This window comes from Gorilla gorilla, chromosome 4 (genome assembly GCF_029281585.2).
Source record: "Gorilla gorilla gorilla isolate KB3781 chromosome 4, NHGRI_mGorGor1-v2.1_pri, whole genome shotgun sequence".
In the NCBI taxonomy this organism is placed as follows: Eukaryota; Metazoa; Chordata; class Mammalia; order Primates; family Hominidae; genus Gorilla; species Gorilla gorilla.
The window spans coordinates 161156285-161177296 of NC_073228.2; the positions used below are offsets into that span (position 1 = coordinate 161156285).

The 21012-nt window shown below is 44.8% G+C and overlaps 2 protein-coding genes across 6 annotated transcripts in view; one reads left to right on the forward strand and one right to left on the reverse strand.

Annotated features, from left to right (window-relative positions):
- Positions 1-21012, forward strand: part of CYFIP2 (cytoplasmic FMR1 interacting protein 2) — a 134291-nt gene that overhangs the window by 59596 nt on the left and 53683 nt on the right. For all 5 annotated transcript variants that reach the window (XM_019027387.4, XM_004042898.5, XM_055387217.2 and 2 more), the window contains 6 exons: positions 499-595; positions 2303-2379; positions 5030-5138; positions 7610-7729; positions 13337-13536; positions 15349-15436. In XM_019027387.4, coding sequence (XP_018882932.1) covers positions 499-595; positions 2303-2379; positions 5030-5138; positions 7610-7729; positions 13337-13536; positions 15349-15436 — 691 coding nt within the window. The remainder of the gene's footprint in view (positions 1-498; positions 596-2302; positions 2380-5029; positions 5139-7609; positions 7730-13336; positions 13537-15348; positions 15437-21012) is intronic.
- On the reverse strand, positions 15879-19984 carry FNDC9 (fibronectin type III domain containing 9). Its single transcript, XM_004042904.4, has 2 exons — positions 19797-19984; positions 15879-17796 (listed from the first exon to the last, which is right to left on the reverse strand). Exon 2 carries the CDS (start codon positions 17787-17789, stop codon positions 17115-17117), a length of 675 nt encoding a protein of 224 aa, XP_004042952.1. The 5' UTR covers positions 17790-17796; positions 19797-19984; the 3' UTR covers positions 15879-17114.

Below are 21012 nucleotides of genomic sequence, written 5' to 3' on the forward strand. Positions count from 1 at the left end.
TGGGGTACAAGTAGAGGGCAGTTTGCCAGGGAGATCCGTTCTTTCCAGAAGGAAGCACTGAGTTGACAAGAAATGAGGCCATGTGTCCCACCACAGGGAGAGCTCAGCCAGACAGAATCATTTAATTCAGCCTTGCAGATAAATTCTGAAGTTTCCCAGCCCAACTGCCCTTCCTATGCCTTGTCAGCCTCATAACAGCTATGCTCAGAAAAGAATCATCTCAGGAGCAGGTAGCTTGTATTCTTAACTGCTACCTGATGTGTTTTAGTCCCAAAAGAATTTTTACAAGTCTTGGTTTTATTCGCACCCTGGACTTTTTCTTTGGACTGACTGTAAAGTAAGTTGCTTCAAGCGGTGGAGGCTCAAGGAACGTAAGAGAGGGATGAAAGATGGTCTTTTCCTGACTGTGAACTTGTTTCTATTTCCCAAGCAAATATAAAGCTGTCTTCCTTAAGGGGGGTTATTAGCAAGCGGCTGGCTGTGTTTTTCCCTCTTCAGGTATGTCCTCTACCCTCTGGATCTGTACAACGACAGCGCCTACTATGCTCTGACCAAGTTTAAAAAGCAGTTCCTGTACGATGAGATAGAAGCTGAGGCAAGTGACGTGCTTCTCTTTTTGCTCCTTTAATCTTGTTCCAAATTCCGGACTTTTCCAGTCTTTTGCTATTAGCATGAAGTAGGAGTATCAGTGACTTGTTCTGGAGAGGAATGTCTGTAACCATGGCCATCAGAAGGCCTGTGTAACCTCTGAGGGCAGAAGTACAAACTGAGACACCCAGCTCAGGGCCTGCTGCCTTTCTCTTCCCACCCACAAACTCTGTGCTGCACCATGAAGGGCTTCATGTGCATGTGTATAAATACCCAAGCTCTGCCTGCCAACTCTGCTCAAAAACAGTGGCCCTTGGCTAGACCTAAACCCTAGGGTCACACGCACCCATAGTGGAGTCCACCCTCGGAGGGGAAGCCAGGGAAGAGAGCACGTGGCCCTGGAAGAGGCTTGAGCCGCCTGTAGAAGGCTTCTCAGAACTGGTTCTAGAAGGGGAGAATGGGGCCTGAGTGCACACGCCCACCTTGACCTTATGGATTCTTTGCCTGGAGGGAGGTCCGCTGATGACCCTTGAAGCTCAAAGTGCAGGGCAGAGGCCTCGGTGACCTGGGTCTGAGGAAAGCACTAAACACAACGCTGGGGTTTTGTGTTCTGCATACCACGTAGGGTGTGAGATGAAAGATCTGAAAGCTTTTTGAATCATTAACCTTATGGAGCCAAGAGTCTGGTGAAAAAAGGACCAAAGGTTAATCACATAAATATTAAACATGAAAGACTTAAGATATTAAATCTGACAGTAAATAGGATCTGTTTCCTTTGACTCTTACCTAGCTACTGCCTTTGCCCCATCTCATGGTCATGTCCTGCTCTTGCCATTTCTGAAATATTTGGTTTGATTCTTCATGTCTGTGTGAATTATCTTCCCACCTGAGCATCACAGTCTATCACTGATGATGAGACCCTGAAATGGCAAGACTTTATTCATTAAAAACCAAAGATATGTAAGCAAAGTGGTGAAGGAAGGCGCTTTTAAATGTGACTGTCAACTTCATAAACAAATTTGTGGCCACATGTGGTGGCTCATGCCTGTAATCCTAGCACTTTGGGAGGCCAAGGTGGGTGGATCACCTGAGGTCAGAAGTTCGAGACCAACCTGGCCAACATGGTGAAACCCCGTCTCTACTAAAAATACAAAAATTAGCCAGGCATGGTGGTGGGTGCCTGTAATCCCAGCTACTTGAGAGGCTGAAGGAGGAGAATCACTTGAACCCAGGAGGCGGAGGTTGCAGTGAGCCGAGATCACACCACTGCACTCCAGCCTAGGTGACAGAGCAAGACTCTGTCTCAAAAAAAAAAAAAAATTGCAAATCAAAGAAAAATACAATGAAAATAACATCTATCCGAAGAGATGGATGGGGAGGCTGCCGAGTTAGCGGACGAATTTGAGCACTGATGGGTTCTGACGGTCTGTCTGTTGCATCCCTCCAGGCAGGCGGCCTCGAAACAGCTGAGGAGAGGAGCCGTGGGGAGATTGGGTCCTTTTTGAACTTTGACTTGTCTGTTCACTGACTGAGGACCCTGAGAGCAAGGGACCAAATCTCCCAAACTTAGCCACAGAATATTTTTCCCCTTCAAAGCGTCTTTCCCCAGAATGCACTCTGGGCAATCCTGCCTGACGGCTCTCTTTCAGTTGGCTCAGTTTCTGTCATAAAGCTGAACGGGCACCAGTGATGTTTCCTGCTTCCTCTCCACCAGGTGAACCTGTGTTTTGATCAGTTTGTCTACAAGCTGGCAGACCAGATCTTTGCTTACTACAAAGCCATGGCTGGCAGGTAGGAAAGCCCCAGAGCTGTGAGTAGCAATCTCTTAAGACTGCCACCTAGAAGACATGATTTTCTGTTGTGAAACCTCCCTTCTTCTTTAGCACGTTAGGAAAACAGAGCCATTCCACGGACCCGGACTGGGTGCTGAGATAGAGTGGAAAGGAAACTAGGCAGATAGAGGGCTAACCTCACACAGCCTGCAGTCTAGCAGGAAAGACAGACATTGACTAAAAGCCGATGAATGCACAGTGACAAGGAGGTTACATGCTGTCTGTGAGGGAAAAGCTCATGGGAATGTACGACGGTTAAACCTTTGGGGGCGGGAAACTAGAAAGGCCATCTTGCGGAAGTGGCATCTGAGCTCTTATCTGAAGTTGGTAGGAGTGAAGGAAGTAAAACGAGGTGAAGGATGGGGCAGGACGTTGCAGGCAAAAGGAACTGCTTGTGCAAGGACCCTGTGGTGGGAGTATGATGATAACAGCATGCCGACTTCACAGGGCTGTGGGAGGATTCCTGTGGATTAATACATGTCAGTGTCTCTTCACCACCACGAGAGGGGGCAGGCTGCATGCTAAGGCTGGGGAGTGGGCAGGGCCAGAGCACACCAGCTTTGTAGCTGTTTCTCCCGGGAGTGGAATGCCTCCGAATGGTTTCAAAAGTACAACAGTGACCCGATTCGATTTGTATTTACTTTTGAAAGTTTACTCTCTTAAAAATATAAATGTATGGAGAATGAATTGGAGAGGAATGGATGTGTGCAAACCAGACAGGAGGCCAGTGAAGAAGTCTGGATCAGAGATGTATCAGGCTTTAGAGGCTCCTTGGCATTGCCAGTATATGTTGATTCAGACCCTCGTGAGTTCTTGGGTTTCAAGGACCTGTAACAGCATTGATCGAGGAAAACCTCAAATTTTATATATAGGTATTTCCTTTCTTATTGGAAATCCAAACATACCAACCAGTAATTTCAAGGATAGTTCCTTACTTTAATAATTTTTCTATGAAAAGGACTTGCTTCATTTTGCTTTTAACAGCCAAAGTAGCCCTGATATATTTCAAAGAGGAGCTGATGTACAGCACACACAAGTGTCTGTTAACATAGGACGTGCATTAAATAATGCGACTCTTAAATGCTGTAAAGTATTGAAAGCATGCACATAGGATTTCAAGGAAAGCAGAGAACACAGCCTTTCACAAAGTAGTCAATAGGCATCTGTGGATTGAATGGGATGTGGTTCTAACAGTGAGTTGAGTTTCTGGCTTCTGTAAGACAATTCTGATTCCAAATACACTGTTCCATCATCTATATAAACAGACTCAGGCGTGTCGAACCCTGGGTCTTCCTTCATCAGACATATGGGCTTTTATCTACACCCTTCCCTGTAAGATCAGTGATTTTTTAAAGTGTGGGAAGTTGAGGAGGTTGAGAGATTCAGAGAAAGCCCGGGAAGAAAACCATGAGCTAGGTCAGTCCTGTTCATTCAAAATGCCATGTGGCCACAAATATGAGCCAGAGATGTTATTTTAAATTTTTTAGCAAACATATTTTAAAAAGGAAAAAGAAGCAGATGAAATTAATTTTAATAATATATTTTATTTAACCCCACATATCCAAAACATTATAATTTTGACATACACTCAAGATAGACATTATTAGAGATTTTTCATTCTTTTCTTCTAAGCCCTCGAAATCCTGTTTACAGCCCATCTCAAGTGTTCAGTAGGCACATGTGGCTGGTGGCTACTACTTTGGACAGTGTAAATATAGATGGTGTCTCTTTCTGGCGTAAAACCTTTTGGTGCCTTTCGGTTATGTCTAGAATACACCTAGCCACTTTACTATGGCCCGTGTGGCCCCACCTGGTTTGGCCCTGGTCTAATGTTATAAATTCATTTTGCACCATGCTCTCCAACCTGCACTATACTTTATCCACACTGGCCATCTTTCCTTTTCTCAAATGTAACCAAGCTTGTTGTGTCAATGATAGTGTTCCCTTAGATCTTTCCAATTTTATCATTCAGGTCTCTGTTTAGCAAAACTTTAGAGAGACTTTGGACTTCCTAACTCCAAATGATCCCATTTTCTTATTTTCAAAGCACTTCTCCTCTGCAATCCATGCCTCAGTGTGAAAGATAGTAACACTCTCAGCTCATAGGGTTGTGGTGAGATTTAAAATGATTGTGTGTGTGTGTGTGTGTTTGTGTTTAAAGTGCCTGGGAAATAATAAACACTATGCAACTGTTACCTATTATCTGAAATTATTCCATTCCTCTGTTTGTGTTTATATTATCAGTCTTTCCTCACTCAAATATAAACTCCATGAGGACAGGAACTTTGTATTCCCAGTACCCAGAATGTTTCCTGGGATACACCAAGCAGGCACTCAATTGCTTTTGCAGTAAATGAATAAAAGAGGAAAGTGGCTCAACTTCTGTGTTGCCCATCTTTAACTTAGAAACTCTGTTTCACATATTGAGCTTCTGTGACTGAAAAGAAATTTGACGTAACTTGTCTAGAGCAGAAAACAATTTTACTTAAGATATATAAGATAGTGAGTGCTCTGTGGGTAGATCCTATGATATGAAATAGATGTATCTGGGCAGTTGAGAGTCATTCACTATCTGTTTACTGGCCTTGTTTCACTTTTATTTCTTCCAGTGTCCTGTTGGATAAACGTTTTCGAGCTGAGTGTAAGAATTATGGCGTCATCATTCCGTATCCACCGTCCAATCGCTATGAAACACTGCTGAAGCAGAGGCACGTCCAGGTATGGGGAGCGGAAGCCACCATGGAGATGGAAGGGGCAGGAGAGAGCAGCTGCGAAGTTAGCATAGAGATCAGAAATCAGGCCTGGGTATTGTCTGCCCGGCATGTTGCCAGTGTGGGTTTCTGAGCCTGGGTGTAGCACAGCCTCAGGATCTCATAAACAATAAAGAGGCATTGGGCTTCCTTTGGCTCAAGTTCTGGGCTTCTCCACCCATCTATAGCCAACCTCTGACAAGTTATGGCAACCAAAGCCTTTGTCTTCTCATCATAACCTGCAGCCCACTTTTTTCAGCTGGGACTGCCACTCAGAGATGGGTTAATCTGTCCCTGAACAGGGCCCAAGTGCCGGTCTAAGTGAGGAAGACTGTGGCGCCTTTGAAATGAAAGCATGTCAGGGCAAATCCATGGTAGAAATTGGGTTTTTTGTATGCAGAGTTGGTTTCTATTAACATTTGACCCTATATATAGAGGAAATGTTGCTGGGAACTGAGAAACATCCCCATTTAACAATGTTAATGTGAGGCAGACAGACAGCATAAGAGATGCCCCAGCAGATGTCGAGCCCTCCTCCTAGAGCCCTGCTGTTGGCCAAGCGGGTGGCAAAATGGCCTTTATGCTGTGATGTCTGTGTGCTTATTATGTGGTCCTGGTCTTTGTGAAAGGGCCAGGCTGAGGCTAAGATCATGCCAGAGGTGAAAAGGAAAGAATTCATCTCAGAAACCCTGGACATTCCCATTACTATGAGAAATCCAAGGGAAATGGAGAATCATTAAGAGGGGGGAAAAATAGAATTTGTACTTCTGTCAACAACAGGGGCTCAATGAGAGCTTTTCTTTCAGCCTTTCAGAAGATTACTGCTATTGGTTACAATGCAGCCAGAATTAGCCACAGGATATTAAATACTGAGGGCTTTATGTGTGCGTAAGATGGCTATAAGGGGCCCTAGTCAGTTGGTAGAAAATTTATGCCAAAAGAGAAGTTGAAAAATAAAATAGTTAAGAATAATCATTTGACACCTAGCAAAGTGCTGTGGACACAGCAGGTACTCAACAAATGTTCATTGCTATCTACATAGCAGCTGCAGTAATGCCCACGTGTACCCCAGTGGAAAGTACCTTAAGCTATATTTTCCATCCTGTAATCAGACCTTCATCCTCTTGCTTTTAAATTTTCCCTCATGAAGGCACAATGTGGGCCCTTGCTGAGGCAGCTGCTGTGCCCTGGTGACTGAATTGAGCGCAAGAAAGATGGCAGAAAGAACCCCAGGGCTAAATTTAGGATGTCAGCAGAAACACTTATGGGAAGCCAGAGCCTACCCTAAACCTCTTCCCACAGCCTGAGTGAATCGTATTTTTCCTAAACTTCCTGTGTTTCAAGCCTACAGGGAAGTTGAAAGAATAATACAATAAACACTTATTTATCCCCTAGCCAGATTTGCAATTATTAATGTTTTACCATATTTAGTTCACATTCTTTCTCTCATGTATGTATTTTCTCTCTAGCACTTATACAGTGCATATCTTTGTGTGTGGGGGATGAATATACATACTTTTGTTCTTAACTATTTGAGAGTTTAAGTTGCCAAATCATGACATTTCACCCCTGAATGCTTCAGCCTATATCTCCTAAGAACAAGGACGTTGTCTTACAAAAACAGAATAGAATGATGATACTCAGGAAATTTAACAATACTACTTTCTAAATACAGTTCCCATTCGTCCCAGTTATGTCCTTTGTAATTTTAATCCAGTTTCCTATCGGTGCATGCACGTAGTTGTCAGGTGTCAGCGCGAATCTTTATTTATTTTTTAAGATGTCTCTTTCTGTTGCTCAGGCTGGAGTGCAGTGGCGCAATCATAGCTCACTGCAGCCACAAACTCTTGGGCTCAAGCTATCTTCCCACCTCCAGCCTCCCAAGTAGCTAGGACTACAGGTGTACACCACCACACCTGGCTAATTTTTTTTATTTTTTGTAGAGACAGGTTCTTACTGTGTTGCCCATGCTGGTGTCAAACTCCTGGGTTCAAGCTATCCTCCTGTTGCAGGACTTTTTCTCAGTTCAGCTAAAGATGGGATTCTTGTCTGTCCCATGACCATGAAAAATTAGGCTTGCAGACTGTTTAAAGGGTGGGTAAAGCAGGGTTTTATTGGGTGAAAAGGGAAAAAAAGGAGGGAAACAGAGACTCTCACAAGGCCAGAGTCCCTCAGCTAGAGAGCTTCCCGCCAGGCCGTTGGAATCCCAGGTTCCACACAAGAAGAGGAGGGGCCAGGCTCCTCCCTGCTGCAAACATCATAAACTTCCCCAGGCTCCACCTCAATGGACAGGCTGGTTGGAGTTTCTCCAGGAAACCCCTCCCACCTGGCAGTCTCACTCCTACCTTGGTCCCCCAAAGTGCTGGGATTATAGGCATGAGCCACTGCACCTGGCCAGTGTGAATTTTAAGTAACTTTTCTCTCTCTTTCTTCATCCAGCTGTTGGGTAGATCAATTGACTTGAACAGACTCATTACACAGCGCATCTCTGCCGCCATGTATAAATCCTTGGACCAGGCTATCAGCCGCTTTGAGAGTGAGGACCTGACCTCCATTGTGGTAAGAGTCTGGGAGCATGTGGGATTTCTGCTCTGTGATTTCTCAGACTAGAAGCCTAGATGGGGACTGTAGTTAGTCTAGTGCTGGGCCAGTTAAAGAGGGGCAGTGAGTCTGTTTCCCATCTGAATGGAGCTGGGAAAGAAAAACTTATACAGAATAAGAATAATCTTACGTTCCTGATTGCCTTGGGAACGATAGCATGGAGGGGGTCTCCTTGAGATTTCTAGAGATGGCCAACCCTCAGACACAGCTGCGTGTCCTTAGGATCCTGCAGGCTGAGCAAGTAGGTGAGGGGTCCTAAGAAGCTAGGGAAAATTGCACAAGAGGGTTGGCTTCACAGGTGTGCAGTAGTATAAGGCCCAGAAGGGCTTTGCAGCTGGTTTACCACTCTGCTTCACTATCTTGAAATTCTTAAACAAGGGGGCGCCACATTTTCATTAAACATTGCACCCTGCAGATTATGTAACTGGTTCTGATGCACAAGCCTGGAATAGGCCTACTCCTTTCTCCCAGAAAACAGCAATTAAAACGACTCTGCTAATTCTCTCTCTTCAAGAGTTAGAGTAAACTTGACTGGTTCTTTCAGTGAATCAAAGGAAGATTTCAGTGCTTTCAAAAGCAAATGAACAGAAGGAGTGGGAAATGGAAAATCACCGTTAGAACATAATAAACATTGTAGGCAAGATCTGTCAATGGTTGCTAAAATAAGTGGGCAGAACTTTGAGAAAAATACTGCATGATTTCTCTTATATGAGGTTCCTACAGTAGGCAAATTCATGGAGACATAGGGTAGGATGGTGGTTGCCAGGGAAGAGGAAGATGGTGTTTGATGGATACAGAGTTTCAGTTGGAGAAGGTGAGTTTCACTTCTAGAAAAGGATGGTGCTGATAGTTGCACAACAATGTGAATGTACGTAATGCCACAGTACACCTACAAATGGTTAAAATGTTCAATTTTATGTACATCTTACCACAATAACAAAATTTTTTTAACCAAAAAATCTTTGAGAAGAAATAGGATACTTGCATAGTCTCAAAGTATCTCCCCCAAGATGTTTATTAATTACAAAGGGAAGAATGACTCTACAATGGAGAAAATTAGCAGACACCATCTTAACCAAGTATCAAAGTTAATATCACCAGTAAGACATATTATTGTTATCATCATATATTCTTGCCAAAATGCACAATCTCAATCTAATTATGAGAAAATATCAGATGAACCCAAATCGAGTTCCATTTAAGAAAAAAAAAGTGAATTATACTTTTCAAAAGTGCGCAGGTCTTGAGAGACAGGAAAGACTGAAAACTGTTACAAATTAGGAAAGAATAAGGGAACCTGACAACTAAATGCAACATGGAATCCTAGATTGAATCTTAGAACAGAAAAAGGACTTTAGTGGGAAAACTGGTGAAACCTGAATAAAGCCTGTCATTCAGCTAATAGTGTTGTACCAAAGTTAATTTTCTTCATTTGATAATTGCACTATGGTTCCGCCAGATGTTAACAGTGGGGAAGCTGGGTAAAGGATATGCAGGGTATGCTGTTTTTACAACTTTTCTGTAAGTCTAACATTATTTTTAAATAAAGTTGGTTTTTATTTTAAGTGGACAAAGTGTAAAAATAAAGTGACAGTGAACTGGGACTCTAGCATCATACCTAGGGTCCCAGTCCTCTCCCTGCTACTTACTAGCTGTGTGATCTTGTGCAAGTTACTCAGCTTCTCCAAGCCTGTGTCCTTATCTATAGAAATGGAGGGAATATCAGAATCCACCTCTTAGGGTTACTCTAGGGATAAAATGAGATACTACCTGTTTTTTTGTTTGTTTGTTTTTGTTTTGTTTTCTTTTGAGACGGAGTCTTGCTCTGTTGCCTAGGCTGGAGTGCAGTGGCGTGATCTCAGCTCACTGCAACCTCTGCCTCCAGGGTTCAAGCAATTCTCCTGCCTCAGCCTCCTGAGTAGCTGGACTACAGGCATGTGCCACCAGGCCCACCTAATTTTTGTATTTTTAGTAGAGATGAGGTTTCACTATGTTGGCCAGGCTGGTCTCAAGCTCCTGACCTCGTGATCTGCCTGCCTTGGCCTCCCAAGAGTCCTTTGTATACATAGTTAGCACTTAATAAATAATAGCTTATGGAAAAAGGGTGAGAGAAAAATAAATTTGGGGCTGCAATGCAGTGATTTTGGGTGATTTCTTAGGGCTTGACCTACCCACCCACCTAAGTCCTGGGTCACTTACTTCAGGAGACTGTAGTACAGCACACATTTTTCTGAGAAATCATTTGGTCGCCTCTATTTTGAGAAACAGAGTTATTCTTTATGCCAAATGGTTAGCAGTGATTAGCTCCAAGTGGCGGGATTTTTTTTTCTTTTTTGTTTATCTGTATCTTCTAGTTTTCCAATAATGAGCATATCTTATGGGAAAAAAAAGATTTGGGATATGTGTGTCTCCATGGCCTCTTCCCACCTGTTCAAAAGCACTAAATGTTCTTTTAGCTGGGAACAAAATCAAAACAAGCAGTGAAAGCCGTTGTTTATCAGGCGAGGGCAGTGGCTCCCCAGAGAGCACCAGTTCCTGGGAAGCCCATGAAGAGACCTCAGGGAAGCGCTCTCCGGTGGGTCTGGATGGCCCCTGTTCGCCCTGGCTGAGAAGCTTCTACCTCCTCCAAGAAACAAAATGAGGAATGAGCTCCCCTCAGCCTTTCCCTCCACCTGAAAAACTCCATTCTGAGATGGGGAGGCAACTTGATTCTGAGTTGGGAGAGGTTGCAAAGATTTGGGGAGTTAGTCACCCTCATTTTACACAGCTGAGCAAACAGAGTCTCAGCAAGACCCGATGCTGAAGTTGAAAACGGGCAGCCCGCAGGCTGTGTTTTGTTTAGGCAGCATAGTACATTTGTAATTTTGAGCCAATGTTTAACATTTGGAAGAAATCAAATAAAACTGCAGAAGCTCTGGCAATGCCAGACCAGCATTCCCAGATGGTAACGATTGCCCATAAATGACTAGAAGTTCCTGTGAGATGGGCTACACTTTCTTCAGCTTGCCACAGCCCCAGTGGCAGGCTTCATTTATGTGTGTGACCTACGAGGCCTCACTGTACTGAGTTTGAGACCTTTGCTCTCTCACTTGCCTGAGGCCACAGAGCTGGTTGACAGTTGAATGTGGTTAACAATCAGGTCTTCTTTCGTTGATGAGCTCTTTCTCCCACTACTCTGAAGTTGCCCATTGGGGTGTTTTACTGCCCCAGTTCTGTTTCTCTGTGTTGCCCTTTAGTAAACCAGCCTTGCTGTGGAAAGGTGTCATCCTCTTAGGAGGCCCCTAAACTGCCCACATGGCTTTTTAAGCCTTTTCCATGCTTTGGTGCATTGAGCCCTGCATCCAGCTGGCACATGCCCTCTTCTGGTTTCAAGGCCAGAAGAACAAATCCGAAATGTGTTGCAGAAATATCGTCTGGGTTACATAATGTGCAGGGAGAAGCGGACCTGTGGTTGCAGCAGCCTCTGCCTCTCCTTCAGTTTCCCTTGTGAACACGGATGTATGTTGTGAGACTGCTGAAGTCACAGAACGATAACACAGAAATTGTTCCCCAGCTTCTCAGTTGTCTTCCCAGTAACAAGGCACCGCAGTGTGCCAGGGGACTCAGCGATCTTAGAAATAAACTCAGCACCACTTACTCCATGTATTTTTTATTTCTTTAGTACCCATCCTAAGTGAATCAGAATAAAGACATATTCGAGCTAGCCAGGCCCCCAAGAGACAGAATCAGAAAGCTGATTCTGTATTTCTGCCCTTCATTTACTTCGTGGTACACAATGACTGGAAACTTATTCCTCCGATGCTGTTCCAGAATTGAAATTCTGACCTTCTTTTGAAAAATTGCGGGATTTGCCATCACTAATCCCCCACTCCAACATGGCAGCGGTCAGACGGAGTATCAGAAGTAGCAGCTCCACCTTTACCTGGGCAGGGACATCCAATTTGCCATAGATGGACCCACTCCCCAAACTTTCTCTTCACCCCAGTTGATCTCACTTACCTGACCTGTCTGGTCTCTTTAGCCATGTGTGTTTGCAAGCCTTCAACCATTTCTGCACACTTCAACTTAGAGCCACAGAATCTGAGTTTCAGAGAGGCAGAGCTCCAAAAATTGGAAGCATAGCCTGGGATCTCCACCTGACCATGCTCTGGTCTCCATCTAGGGGTCTTTGTGGCTAATGAGAATGAAATTGAATCCTTGGCATGAGGCTGCCTCCTGTGGACATATTCCAGCCATTACAGCCGACCCTATGGTCATCCCACCTGGCCATGCTCTGATGAATTGGCCTTGCCGATGTTCTTTTAGCCTTTATGTTGTAAAGCCATCTTTGCCTTTCAAAGGACTTTCACAGCTCTTGCATCCTTGTTCCAGGGAACTGTGTCACAGGGACCAAGAACACATGATTTGGAATAAGGAGACTTGGATTCACATCCTAAGGCCTCTTATGGTGACCTTGGGCAAGTTACTTAACCTTCAGGGCCTCAATTTCCCCTCTCTGAATGAGGGACCATTGTACCGATCCTAAAAGATGGCTTAACCAAAACAGCACAGGAGTGGCCTAAGGTGCTTTCTGTCTCTACACAAGACTGTACTTTGATTCCTTTTGATAGCAGTGACAGGGAAGTTGCAGGACAATGAGAGACCAAAGCGTGTTGAAAGAGTTACACTCTTCTTTCATTTCCCAACAAATGCCATGTCCTGCTGTGTGCAGATACTCTGTCCCACTTTGCCTGAAGATGGGATTCCTTCGTTCAGGGCCCGCAGTGCACATAGATCCCGGTCATCATGAGCTGACTGCAGACTGCTTGCCCATGGCTTGTAGCCACGCCTTTGCCAACCCCATGTGATACCTCAAGGGGCCTACACTCCAAAGGATGAGGCATTCTGCTCCCACCTCTTTTTAAAACTTCTATAGCAGTTAGAGCATATTGTGGTTAAGAATGTGCACTTGGGAGCCCAGTTTCCTGGATTTGAAGTCAAGTTACTTAACTTCTCAAAGCCTCGGTTTCCATATGTATAAAATAAGAATGGCAGCAATACTGACCTCATAGGGTTTGATAAGCATTAAACAAGTTGACACATATAAAACTGGCACATACTAATTTGATTGAACCAGGCAAAATTGCCAATATTTGGCCCTAAAAAACAAGTAACGTCATAGGGTTCAACCTAATAGTAAACCTTAATTAGTGGTAGCTCTTAGTATTGCTTTTTTTCTCACCGACATAGAAACTGGAAAGCAAGTAAGCTTGTTCTCTACCCAAAAGGGATTTGCACATGGTCTATGGTCTCCTTCCAGGGGGTAGGCGTGCAACCTCCCCTTCCCCTACCTTGCCCTTAACCTTCTGGGCCTCCATTTCTGTCAGCATAGTCTGACAATCCTTCCACTTCTCAGAAGAAGGGAACCTTGTCACCTGCTACTGTAAGGGTCCTAGTTCCCATGTAGATGGCCAGGAGGTTGTCTGAGCAGCTGTCACTTGCATGAACAGAAGCAGTAAGATAAAACACACACATGTAATGCTTACAAGCAAGTCCTCAGCAGTTGTGGGCTCTCTCTCTGTACAGGAGCTGGAATGGCTGCTGGAGATTAACCGGCTCACGCATCGGCTGCTGTGTAAGCATATGACGCTGGACAGCTTCGATGCCATGTTCCGAGAGGCCAATCACAATGTGTCCGCCCCTTATGGCCGTATCACCCTGCATGTCTTCTGGGAACTGAACTTTGACTTTCTCCCCAACTACTGCTACAATGGGTCCACGAACCGGTAAGGGAGTCCCTGTGCAGAGGGGGCCGGGTGGGGGTTGGGGGAGTGGCCAGCTGCCTCCTGCAAACTAGGCCCAGTACATGTGTGAGTGGTTCCTGCAACAGGTGTCTCTCAGAGCCCCTCCTGGGCACAGGCTTTGTGCTCTCTCACTTGCCTAAGGTCATAGAGCTGGTTGACAGTTGAATGTGGTTAACAATTAGGTCTTCTTTCATTGAAGAGCTCTTTCTACTGCTACTCTGAAGTTGCCCATTGGGGTGTTTTACTGCTCCAGTAAAACATGGGGCATGCCATGGTGAGCAGATACCTTCCTGCCTCTTGAGTCTTCAGACTAGAGGAGGATGTGGGTGATCAATCACATGACAAATGTACCATTACCAACAGTGAATAAGGAGATGAAGGAAAGCCCACAGGGCCATGACAGTGGTAACAGTACCACCTATTCCAGTCCAAAAAGTCATGCAAACCTCAAGGGAGGCTTCCTCTTTGAGGAAGTAATGCTGGAGTTAAGATGCAAAGGATGACTAGGAATAAATAAGGCAAAAAGGCAGGAGAAGAATATTCCAGACAAGTTTCTAAGGGTTTCTCCAAGAAGTTGATGAGGGTAAAACTAGTCGGGTGGGAAATGGTGCTGTGAAAGATAACACAGGAACAGATTGTGCAGTACTCTACAGGCCAGGGCAGGATCGTGCATTTTTATTAACCCTGAAAGAGTTTGAGGAAAGGAGATGACATGATCAGATTGTATGTTTGTAAGGATATCCACGTTTCTGAAAGCATGCCTGCAAAACAGCATACATTTGCAGAGCACACATATGCATGACAAAGTGGAACTTGCCTCCTGCAAGGTGCCCATTGCCCTTGGCCAGGCACTGAGGTAGAGACAAGACCTAATTTCTTTATCCCCACAAAGTTTCATAATCCGGTGGAAGAGTAAGGCATATATATTCACATACAAAATAAGTATGTAAGGATGCAAAAAAAATGTATTCATCTGCAGATCTTCTAGGTATCTCCAAGGCTTGGCTCAGGGCCAGTATTGAATGAGTATGTGTTGAATGAATGAAAGGGCGTGGGAGATATCCACAAATGCACCTGGATCCACACACTAAGTGAGATAGATTTCCAGTTCTATAAAGATGTAGGAGTTTTAACACTCTTGAGCAGGGAGCAGCAAACTGTGGCTCACAGGCCACATCTAGTTGCTGACTGTTTTTGTAAAGCCCATGAGCTGAGAATAGTATTCACACTTTTGGGTGGTTGAGGGGAAAAAATCCAAAGAATAATAATATTTGGTGACAAGTGAAAATGATTTGTAATTGATAAAGTTTTATTGGAACTCGATCATGCTCATTTGTTTATTATGTCTGTGGGTGCTTCCATGCTGCAACAGCAGAGTTGAGTACTTGCAACAGAGACCGTCTGGCTTCCAAAGCTAAAAATATTTGCTGCCTGGCTCTTTTGAGAAAGAGTTTGCTGAACTCTGCTCTTGAGAAACCAAACTGGAGGTAGAGGAGTGGAGCCCTAGAGAAAGTCCACTCTTAGTTTCTTGCCTAGTGTCATTCTGAGCAGCCACAAGCCCCTGGTTGAGCCCAGGAATCTAGACTGAATTTTTCCCATCTATAGAAAGGAGACGGCAGTTGAATGGGAAGATGTCAGAAGAGTTTAGTACCTTTATAGTCAACCACCTAACAAACAGTGCACTTGTACCAGTGCAAACCTTCACCTGACCAGGAAGCACTCCTGTTATCTGTGTCCCATGAAGAATAATATTAGGACCATATTAACTCTTTCCCATCCCTATGCTTCTACTAGTTTTGTGCGGACTGCCATTCCTTTCACCCAAGAACCACAACGAGACAAACCTGCCAACGTCCAGCCTTATTACCTCTATGGATCCAAGGTAAGTAGTCCTGCCCTACCCTGCCTAGAAGAGGGTTGGTGAGAAAAAGCAAACAGAAAAGTGTCCCTTAATTAGAAGAGTAAGAAGGTGCAGAGATAAAGGCAGCAATGAGGTCAGGCACAGTGGCTGATACCTTTAATCCCAGCACTTTAGGAGACCGAGACCAGTGGATACTTGAGGCCAGGAATTTGAGAACAGCCTGGACAACATAGCGAGACCCTGTCTCTACCAAAAAAATAAAAAATAAAAAATTAGCTAGACATGGCGGCATGCACCAGCAGCTACTTGGAAGGCTAAGGCAGAAGGATCCTTTGAGCCCAGGAGTGTTATGCTGCAGTGAGCATGATTGTACCACTTCGCTCCAGCCTGGCTGACAGGGCGAGACTCTTATCTCTAAAGAGAAAGGAAAAAGGCAGCAATAAGATCCAGACAGAAACAGCTGTGAGTATATGAATCTTTATTTGTTCACAAGTAGCAGGAATGGGGGCAAAAGTCTGGGTGCCGAGCAGGGAATGCATGAGGTAGGCAAGGGAATAGGGATGTGGGGCTTCTCGTCTTGGCTTCTCAGCTCCTGCTGTTTCTTAGTTGATTCACTGCAGTGTTGTCCTGTGATTCTGGCATTTTGTGCTCTATAGATATAAGAGGGTACTGGGAAGGTCTTAGGATGATGCTTGGAGAGTACAGGCGTCTTCTCCAGAACAGCCTGCCTAGTCTGGTCAAGACAATTTTCTCAAATCAAGGGAAGCTGACTGAAAGCATTTGAGGTGGTTGACAGACATGGCATTTAACTAACACTGACTCGCAAAGTAAAAACAGCACTTCCCTTTTCAATTCTCTTTCAAACTTTATGCTATATCAAGGAGAAAGACAAATATTGGTGCTAATATGTCTTTATTACCTCTCCAACACTGGATCTCCCTTTTTATCAAAGACAAGCAAGCAGGCATTAAGCTCAGAATCACTGGCAGGCAATAGAAGCTAAGTCAGATTTAATATTATCTTGTTTTCATGATGTTTATTCTTATGTCTCTTCCCTTCTGTTTGTAGCAGGAGGGTGCTGGTTTTTCACTTATGGAGTAATATAAGGCTGTCTTTGAAAATAAGTTTATGCTTAAAAAATGAGTCAATTTAAAGGAAAGTATTATTAATAATAGTGAAGATAATCCATGGTTTTAAAAAATAGAGACCGGTGGTATGTGATTGCCTAAAAGTTGGAAAACACTCCAGAGCAAGGGTTCTCACACTTTTCCAAATAATCCCCTCAAGGGCAGAGGAAACTGGACATCTACCTTTGCCCAAAAGTGTACCTCTGAGAGCCTACTTGTAACTCAAGCATTTCCTTCAAGTGCTGTTTTATTTAAGTCATGCAAATTTTTGCTTTCTACTTTATAACATATCCATGTTTGTTTTAATGTTAAAACAATGCTTTCAATTCTTAAATGTGTCCTCCGAGTGGATGCTGCTGCAGAGATGCCTTGTTTGTGCCTTGGCATACCCTGGGGGATACATTTTCCAGCTTGAGAAGCTTTGTCATGGGGCATTCATCCAACCCAGGTGACCCACAATAGCAGTGACATTTGATGGGAGAGAAATGGGTAGTCTATAGACACATTTGTACAAACGACCTACTGTGTGGAAAGCTTTAGGCTACATGATGCAGGCGCTCTCCTCCCCACTCTCATTCCCCACAATGAGGCAGTATAGCGGGTTGGTCACCACCCCCCCTCTGTAAGGCACCCGCCTCAGGGGCATCCTGGTTGGCTTCTGGATCCAGTTCAGCTCCATCTCTGGAGTTCTTGCGTGGCACTTCCACCAGGGGGAGCCCCTGCAGGTCTTCCTCCCTCTGACCAAGATCCGGGGCCTCCTCTGGCCATCTCACCAACCCATTGGCCTCCTCCATGTGGCCAGCCCTGTAAGACCATCGCGGCTCATGGCAACGGACACACCAGAACTGGAGGCAGATGAAGGCCAAGACGGCTGTGAAGCAGGCCAGCAGAATGGCCATCAGCACCCAAAGGGAGATCTGGGGGTCTACCAGGGAGCTTCCAGGAGCCAGCGGACTCTTATCCAGGGTGTGGAACATGGTGCAGTAGTGCCTGTAAGGGAAGGCAGCCTTCTTACAGCTGATGCACAGGAAGTAGAGAGTGGAAGGGGCGAGATGTTCCAGCACCACGGAGCTGATCGTTCGAGGCACCTTCTCCTCGTGGTGGAAGCTGTAGCGAAGATAGCCAGAGAAGATGCTGTTCCAGTTGGGCCTGTACATAATATGGTAATAGTCCTCCAGGCAAGGCTCCGAGGACGACCAGGAGATGATGGCTCCTGTATAAGAAATGTTCCCCACCTCGATGTTCATCCCGATTCTGGAACCAGAATCAAAGTGAAGAGTGACATCCCCTGATTTAAGTATGTATTTATCATAATCATAGCCACCATTTATTGCACATTTGAGACGGGCACTCATGTTGCCCTCATCTTACAGACAAAGAAATGGAGGCCGAGAGGTTCTATTATTTAGGCATAGCGAAAAAGTGGCAGGACAAAAGTTAAAAGTGGGGCTGTCCCATGCCAAAGTTCAGGCCTAAAAAGAGATGCACCCATGCAATCCCAGCCACATCCCACCGTAGCTGAGATCCTTCAGATAACAAAGGGGATTTTCTTAAGGGGATTGTTCTCATCCCCTTAAGAAAAAAGAAGAAAAGGTAAGGAGAAATCAGTAGAACCTCAGAGGCTCCACCTTTATTCTCAGGTCTGTGACCTCCCCTCAGGCAATTGATTCACCTCAATTTTCCTTCTTGACCTCCTGTTTCTGCTCCAAGTGATCACTGTGAGCTCAGTGATCTAGAACATTCTGCCTACTGCTTTTTTTAGCCTCCTGGTTCTGTTACCCATGGTGAGTGGAAATTCGCTTCGTCACTCTTTGGCAGCTGATTTCACCCCAAAGCTTCTGCTCTTGTTTTGTTTGTTTGTTTTTTCAAAGCCAGCGGTACCAGGAAATTTATTTTATAGGTGAAGGTAATCAGCCCCTAATATCAGCATAACTACCACTATTTAATTCTGCTGGTATTATGAATGTTAATCATGGTAATGACCACTCACAGTAAGTGGTTGCTATGTCACTTGTCATGCTAGATGATTCACAGACAGTAATTAATTTCCTTTATTCTTCATCACATCCTCTGAGCTGGATTCCCATTTTACGGATGAGCAACCGGATGTCACGCCGCTAATACGTAGAAAAAGGACTTAGTGCCGCCTAACCACTACATTTCCTAATGCAAGGCTGCCGGGTTTAGTTACAGACGTTATCGCAAAATGAGGTGCCAGGACTGAGACCCAGTTGCTGTTTTTCCAGACAAATCAAATGAGCCCTCTTTAGATTGCCAGGTCCCGCTTTGATAAGAGAGAGCCATCTTCAAGTATTTTAGTTTCTCTCATGCAGTTCCCTCTACTGATTGCCCCTGATCAGAAATACAGAGACAGTCATAGTCAGCCTACGCATATTCACATAACGGTCTCACCCTGCTTTGTCTTCCGCCTCTCCTCCCTCACATGAAACCCCGTAGGTTTCATTTTGGGTTGCAGTGACATAGTAAACAGCTGTCAACTGGATTTTCGTCTGCATTGGATATTAAGCCAAACCAATGGCTATTATGACCTGCCTTTCTCTCACCTCTGCTTTCCCCCATCGTCTTGTGTTTGTGCCCATTTTCCTCCAGGAGTGGAGCTGCAGAAAGGTGCACAGCATTGAGTAATTTCTTATCCTTGTTTTTCTTCTGTAAGGGTAACAGTGAACTAAGATACTCAGGAAGGTGAATAGTGTCTTTCTATGTGGCTGAATATTTCTTCCCAGTAAATGGGGAACGAAAGGGATGAGACAGATGTGCTCAGACCCTTCCAGGGAAGGTCATCATGAAGGAGACCGAATGTTTATGTTTCCTAGCTTGGTGTCCTCTACACACTCATCCTCCCCACACCACACATCACTATAAATACACTTTCGACCACGATGAAAAGAGCTTAATTCACTATAGGCAGCCACCTGTGTAAAACCTTTCCATCAGGAGTAATCAGGAATCCTGTTTCTTGTCACGCACAAATGTTCTCTTGGCTTCCTATCTGCCACTAGCTGTCTGTACAGATGGAATTACCTCAGCAGACATTTTTAAGAGCTTTCTGTCAAGACGCAAATAGCATCCTCACCTTTTAGGACCAGGTCCATCTCCCTTATTGATTTTTCTTCCTCTGTTTCCATTTCTAAATTCTCCCCTATTTTTAACTATTCATTTGCCCGGCCCTTCTCCAAGCAGAGTGTGAAAAGAAGCCATTTCCATTTCCAAGAAGAGCCATCTAAATGTCTTACCTGATGCTTGCAGCGTGTCTGGTTAGAGCTCTGTCCTCTGAGGTGCAGTAGATTAAAGCTGAGAGAATGGTGCCTTCTCCCTCCTCCACTCTGGGCTTTCCGTGTTGTTTCTCTCAACACTGAGTAATCCCACTGCCGCCCCTAATGCTCACATTATTCATTTCTTCAGATCAGCATCATTCACCATGGCAACCAGCAGGCATCTGTACGCACGATGCTTTCAGGGACCAGCCTGGAAAGGCTTTTGCCCAGTGAGAGGAGCTCTCATTCCTTTGGCTGAAAAAGGGCAGATGATGCCCTGAAAACTGGTCCCCAGTGCGGTACTAATTCTTCTAACACTCCTACATTTTCTCCCCAGTTGGCTGGTTATTATTTTCTTGTCCCATCTAGATCCTCTTTGGCCAATGGTTTTAAATGCAAAGATGCTCTTCTCAGTTATTCCACAACCAAAGCAGTAATATTCATCTTCATCCCTTCCCACCCCTACACTTCCCCATCCCAACTGCCTACCCCACCTCTTTATCTTCATCTTTCTTTATTCTTGACTCGTGTGCCATTACGTAGTTTTATGGTACTGGTCAAGACCCTTTTATTTTTATTGTCTGAGTCTTAGTTCCATCATCATCTGTAAAGCTGTGGGCTTGGGCTACATCAGGATGGCAGATCAGAAGGCAGAAGACCTGAGCCCTATCCCTGCACAGCCCTGAACCCCGTCAAGCTTGCTAAACCATCATGGCACTCTCACTGGGTTGAATAATGCCCCCCCAAAATACATATCCATCCAGAACCTCAGGATGTGACCTGATTTAGAAATAGAGCCTTCGTAGATACAACTAGTTAAGGATCTCAAGATGAAATCTTCCTGGATTTAAGGGTGAGCCCTAAATCCAATGACTAATGTCTTTGTAAGAGAAAAGACAGAGAGGCTCAAGGGGAAGAAGCCAAGGGAAGACAGAGGCAGAGAGTGGAAGGATGCTGCCATCAGCCAAGGAACACCGGGAGCCATCAGCAGCTGGGAAGGCAGGAAACGTTCTCCCCTAGAGCCTTGGAGAGGGCATGGTTCTGCCAGAGCCTTGATTTCAGGCTTCTGGTCTCCAGAACTGTGAGGGAATAAATTTCTGTCATGTTAAGCTGCCACATTTATGGTAATTTGTGACAGCAACCCTAGGAATCTAATGCAGCACTTCTTCCAGCTGGGTGCAGAAACAGCCCCAGA